This window comes from Dermacentor silvarum, unplaced genomic scaffold, assembly GCF_013339745.2.
Source record: "Dermacentor silvarum isolate Dsil-2018 unplaced genomic scaffold, BIME_Dsil_1.4 Seq704, whole genome shotgun sequence".
NCBI classification, from domain to species: domain Eukaryota; kingdom Metazoa; phylum Arthropoda; class Arachnida; order Ixodida; family Ixodidae; genus Dermacentor; species Dermacentor silvarum.
Window position 1 is genome coordinate 17,553 of NW_023606653.1, and position 5,752 is coordinate 23,304.

A 5,752-nucleotide genomic window follows, 5' to 3' on the forward strand; every position below is an offset into this window, starting at 1 on the left:
GAAGGATCCGCACCTGAAGAAGAAATGTATTGTGGCCATTAAGCGCGATGAAGGAAAGCTTTTTGTCGTGACGAAGCACACGAAGGTGTGCTCGAATCACTTCACCGCCGACAGCTACTTACCGAATGTAGTCGGCGATAGGCGTTACCTTCGGGTTGACGCCGTGCCGAGCGTGTTTGCCTTTGGAAAACCCAAGCCACCAGCAAGAAAAAAGCCGAAAGACCGACAGCAGTGTGTCGCGAAAAGAAAGCTGCTTTCCGCCGTCGGCCAGGCTAGCAGCTCCGGGTTCGCGTCACAACCACTGCTTTCTCCCAGTAGTGATTTCGCAGCGTCGCGGGATTCTTCAACAGCTGTTGAAACTATGGACGCCACAGAGTGCGAATCAAGTGTTTCAACGCCGGCCAGTGCGACCCACGTCCGAGACCACGAAGTGTGTGATTGTGCATGTGCAGTTAGAGTGTCGGAGCTCGAGAAGCAGCTTTCTGTGCTTCAAATGCGCATACACCAACTGGAAAGCGACCTAGAAGGTAGTACCGAAGAGGTGAAGTCTGCGAAAGCAAATGCAGTGAGAGTGCCTGAGCTCGCGAAGCAGCTCTCTTTACGTCAAGTGTGTATACAACAACTGGAGAGCGACTTGGAAATTAGAACCAAAGAGGTGAAGTCAGCAAAAGACACGCTTTATAAAGCTCAGAGAGAGTATGAAATACTCAATATGGAAAACAAAAAGCTCGATCGGCATTAAAGCACTCAATTTTCTGTCGAATGCTTCAAGGACAGCCCTGAGGACATTAGTTTCTACACTGGGCTTTCTAAACTGTGAATCATTCATGTGCTTCTTTCGTTTGATAAACCCCGGTGACTGTGTGGAAAATATAAAAGTATGGTCTAGGAGCTATTCAAGTAGATCAAGTAATGCAGGAAGGCCGCACATGCTGACAGCTAAGGACCAGCTTTTTCTTGATCTCGTCAGGTTGCGCCTTGGGCTCATCGAAAGAGACCTTGCCTACAGGTTCAGGGTGTCCATTGCTACAGTATCGAGAATATGTACCACATGGATCAGCCTTATTTATTTACAGGTTGGCCAGATGGACCTTTGGCTGAGCAGAGACAAGGTTGACAAGGCTATGCCAGCCGTTTTTAAAGAGCGACACCCATCAACAAGAGCCATTATTGACGCGACAGAAGTGAGATGCGAAGTTCCAAGCTCTCTGGTCCTTCAGTCGGCAACCTACTCAACCTACAAGTCACCAATACAATGAAGGGTTTGGTTGTCATTTCACCTGATGGAACAATCACATTTTTGTCAAAACTATTTACAGGGTCGGTGTCGGACAAAGAGCTCGTTGAAAAAAGTGGGTTTTTAAAACTCAAATTTGAGCCTGGCGACTCGGTAATGGCCGACAAGGGCTTTAAGATACAGGACCTGCTCAGTGCAAAAGGAGTTGCGTTGAACATTCCCCCTTTCCTTCGGAGACAGCACCTGACCGAAGAAGAAGTTAGACAAACAGAGGAAATTGCAAGTCTCAGAATACATGTCGAGCGACGCATTCAACGTATTAAGGCATTTCATATTTTCGACAGGCCCATCCCACTGTCAATTGCACCGATCATTAATGAAATTTAGGCATTGTGTGCATTCTTAAGCAATCTTCAAAGTCCTTTAATAGCAACGTAGGATCTGTGCAAGGTGTCAGTTCAGTACTACATAGCCTTCCCAGTGAGTGCCAAGCTAGCATAGCCAAAGCCATGAGCACCTGGCTTCAATACTCGTTTCAAGAAAAGGATACAAGGGATTTTAAATAGTATCAAAACTTTATTAATAAATACATAAATTCTCATTGATTTTTCTAATTTCTTGAATTCAAGATTCATTGCTTGTACTGCATGCTTTTGCCAAATACGGTAGAAGTGTCGAAAAATAAAAGCTGTCCAGCCTATTTTTGCATTTCTGCCATTCACTTTCACTGAATCTAATCCTTTCAACAACTAGAAACTGTGGAGCATACACGACAAAGTCAGCCCAAGTAAGCCCTGAAAGGGCCATCTGCCCGATAACCTGGTAATAGTAAAAGTGGGTGCGGTTGAGCCTATACGTGCCGTTGCCGTCTTTCACAAGGCACGAGCCTTGAGTGCTTGGTACTTTCAAGTCTCTCATTGAATATGGGCACTTGACTTCAACAATGCCATGAGGACTCTGTTCCTCTGGGTCCCACACCACACGATCGGGAGATGCACCGAGCCATGGGCACGTGGGATCCACAATGAGGCCACAGTGGAAGGTCTCAATGTTGTGCCGGAAGGTTCGGAGGGTTCTTTCATATTGCTGAACAGCCATGGCTTCGCTTGAAACTCCGTACCTGAAACAGAAATATCATCATGCAAGTTATGTGATACAATCCACGTTAGGCAGTACATACGGTATGTATACGTGTTAGCATATACTATGCAAATCTACTCTCATTTACAAGGTTTCTTGATCAAAGTGTGACAACAGATACACATGTGCAATCTGTTAACATTGTACCTCTACATTCATTAGTGCCAATCACTTGTAGCCACCGTAATTTACTGGAAGCAAGAGTATCCAAAGCAGATGTAAACAACATAGTGCATAGGAAGTGCCTGGCCTGTACACTTTGTCTTCTTGTGCTATAGTTTTCACTTTGTTATGAACCAACTTGGTCAAGAAAATGTTTTTGGACCTGTACTTACTGGATGGCCCTTACTCTAGACAGATCTCTGTCTGTGGTTAGGTTCTGCAGGCCTTTTTGTGTCCAATTCTCACGTGTAACAGCAACACCAAAATTTGAAGCAGTTAATCGGTTTTTGCGAGCAGCTTTCCATGTTGCACTTTGGATCTGCTGGCGAGAGGTCTGCTGAAGCTGGCGAGCTTCATCAACAGACAGCATGAGAGCCTGCATATAAGGGTGCAGCATACGTTAGAGTTAACACAGAGAAATCAGACATAACACAGTCGGCATAGTTTTGTAAACTAATAAAACTTCGATTACTAAGCAGAAGAAAAGGTGCTATGAAAATGTAGAAGGTTAGTTAGCACAAGTAATGTATATAGCGAGTAGCAAGAGCACACGATGAAAAACACGGGCACTACTTGAAAGTCATGCTCAATGTTATTGTGTTTTCTGGTTTCATTCCAAGCTACATGTATACTATGCATAGGCTCTTCTGGCAAGAGGTCTGGTCAAGCCAGTGAGCTTCATCAACAGGCAGCACAGAAAAGCTTGCGTTTAGAGTTAACGCACAGAAAGCAGACATAACCATAGTCAACATACCTTTGTAAATATTACGCTTGGTGGCTATACAGAGCAAAAGCGTTATAAACCTGTGGAAGTGGGTTAGTTAACACAAGTTATGCAGCACGTAGCAAGAGTATGCTACATAGGTTGAAGACAAAGAAGCGAAAGTTGTGCACAAAATTCTCGTGTTTCCTGTGCTTTATTTCATGCTAAATGCCAGCATGCTACATGCATGCATGTGCTTGCCTCGATTACAGTGTCTGCTGCTTTGGTGGCAGGCCCACGCACGACATAACAGTGTTTATGGGTTCTGAAAAAAATGCTGGCTGCACGGTTGTCAACTCCGTATTCACCCCAACCTGAATTTCTGGGCATAAATAGGTGGTGAAGTCATGTGGCACAAATGGTTTCTGACTCCACAGGAGGCTGCCTTCGCATGTCTCGCCAAACAAACTGTCTGCTTTCTTTGGTGTTGCAGAGTGCCAGTGTTCCAGAAGTGGACTCGCAGTATGTGCAGCCATCTCTCTTGCAAACTGCCTCACAGCTTTCTGAACCTCTTCTACGCTCTGCGGTCTTTTTCTGGCTTCATAAAGACGCGATTGGAGCGGGTAAGAAAGACCGTCTGGCCGTGCGGCTCTCCAGTCAACTTCGTCGACGCTAGAAGCCGGTATTTTGTGCCCCCGGGGCCTCCTCCAGATTTGTGGCAGTTCCGTACATGACATTTCTGGCGGAGCCTCTGCATACCCGTTGTCAAGAAGCAGCACAAGGACTTTCAACAGTCCCATGATATGATGACATGTGCCGTTCTCTCTAGCAGCGCACTCGCATGTACACTCTTTCACAAAACCATCGTGCGTCAGCAGGGCTGACACGGCATATGGTGTTGCTGTCTGCTTTTGGCTCCTGAAGCACTTAGCGCGTACGCGCACGAGCGTGGAATCACTGCATTGAAGTAAGAACGACAAGTTAACCTCTGTTGGCGCCAGCATAAACGCAGTCATTACAGCTGTCATATCGAGCTACACGTTATATTTCCGCACGGCAAAGTATCACTTCGCAAACGCATGTGAATCAGCCTGCGTGTCTTATGAACGGTCGTTCTATCGTTGAACAACAAAAACGCTAGCAAGCATGCGAAAAGAAAAGGATAGCGAGGATACTTACTGCGCTGTGAATGAACGTGTTTCAATCGTCGAGCATTGGACGTAGCTTTCTGCGACGAACTTATGGCTGCGTAGTTCACTGCGGTTTCCGACGCTTCTCGACGTTCGATACGCCTCTATTTTGCCTATATCAAGGCTTTTCGGTATGACAGCGAGGCTCTTGGACCAAGACATGCAGCTGCTGCGTGGATACCTAGCGACCAGCGAACACACCGCCCTGCTCGCTCAGACCAACTAATGGCGGACAGCTCATAGAGTGATAGATTAACAGCGCGAGCAGCCTCCTGTGTTAGTGTTGCCAGACTGAATTAGGAAAAGGGTATATTACTCACCAGAAGCAATAGTGTCCGTCCTTCAACTTGTTGAATTTTTATTCTTTCTAGCATTGCCTCCTTGCTTCATCATGATAAATAAAGTATTTCGCAGGAGCTTAAGAAATAATTAGGGCGCCGTACGCGCGCGCGCTTACTTTCACGAATTTCAGAGTCGCGTTACAACCGAGAATTATTTTGGCATACCCATTCTGACTTCTGCAAAAGTGACGTATTTGCCTATCATTATAGACTCGTATTGTTAGAGCTCTTTTAACATGTCTTTTTGCGCTCATTGGACATATTTATTCATAAGCGCATATATTGAAGTTCATTCATTCGCATATAATCAAGTTCAGTCTGTAGGACGAAGTACCAGTAGGGCTGTATTGCGTCCCTCTTTAGTCGTTCGCATTAGTTTGCACGCTGCTTACAAATGATCACTGCCAACTTGCCTACTTAAACATCCTTCGGCTGAATATTGTTAAGGATCATGGTCTAGAACAGTGTGTGCGTATGGGTGGACCGGTTGGCAAAGTGTTTGTGGAAATACAAAAACCTTCACAGGAACATGCACAACCATCATCCACATTCGACGTAGGATTACGTAGAGACCTCATCCAAGTAGATGCATGAAAGGGTAAAATTGTGAAACTTCTAAAAGTTTCCTCTGTAGTTTATGGTTACTCTCAAACAGATGACAATTTTTCGTTTCGTGCAAACACCATTGCCCTTTACACTTGTAAACTGGATTGATTGACCAGGCTTATTATTTTCATATCACAACTCTCCTCTCTGTGATGAACTGGTGGTGCACCGCACCACTATAGCATGAGCACTAACAGGGCATTCAGTATGAAGGCTATGAGCAGTTGTCACTGAGCTACACCAGAAGGCTGCTTGCACAGCATGACAGTTTTTTTAAGCACCAACGAGCTCAGTTGTAGTCACATGACAATAACAATCTAGCCGACGCGCATTCATTTCGAGACCTAAAATTGTGTTAGTTTTCACAATTTAC

At 45.3% G+C, this 5,752-nt stretch overlaps 1 protein-coding gene across 1 annotated transcript; it reads right to left on the bottom strand.

The window, feature by feature from the left end:
* Positions 1-1,861: 1,861 nt before the first annotated feature.
* Positions 1,862-4,042, bottom strand: LOC119435437 (uncharacterized). Its single transcript, XM_049659836.1, has 3 exons — positions 3,617-4,042; positions 2,713-2,915; positions 1,862-2,357 (listed from the first exon to the last, which is right to left on the bottom strand). Exons 1-3 carry the CDS (start codon positions 4,040-4,042, stop codon positions 1,862-1,864), a joined length of 1,125 nt encoding a protein of 374 aa, XP_049515793.1.
* Between the last annotated feature and the right edge of the window lie 1,710 nt (positions 4,043-5,752).

What these genes read in the sequence shown, in the direction of transcription:
- LOC119435437 (XM_049659836.1), bottom strand. Translation starts at nt 4,042, where the DNA reads ATGGGACTGTTGAAAGTCCTTGTGCTGCTTCTTGACAACGGGTATGCA. An exon ending in ATTTATGCCCAGAAATTCAG is followed by an intron (nt 2,916 to 3,616) that starts GTTGGGGTGAAT and finishes CCTTATATGCAG; the next exon opens with GCTCTCATGCTGTCTGTTGA. An exon ending in TCTAGAGTAAGGGCCATCCA is followed by an intron (nt 2,358 to 2,712) that starts GTAAGTACAGGT and finishes TTTCTGTTTCAG; the next exon opens with GTACGGAGTTTCAAGCGAAG.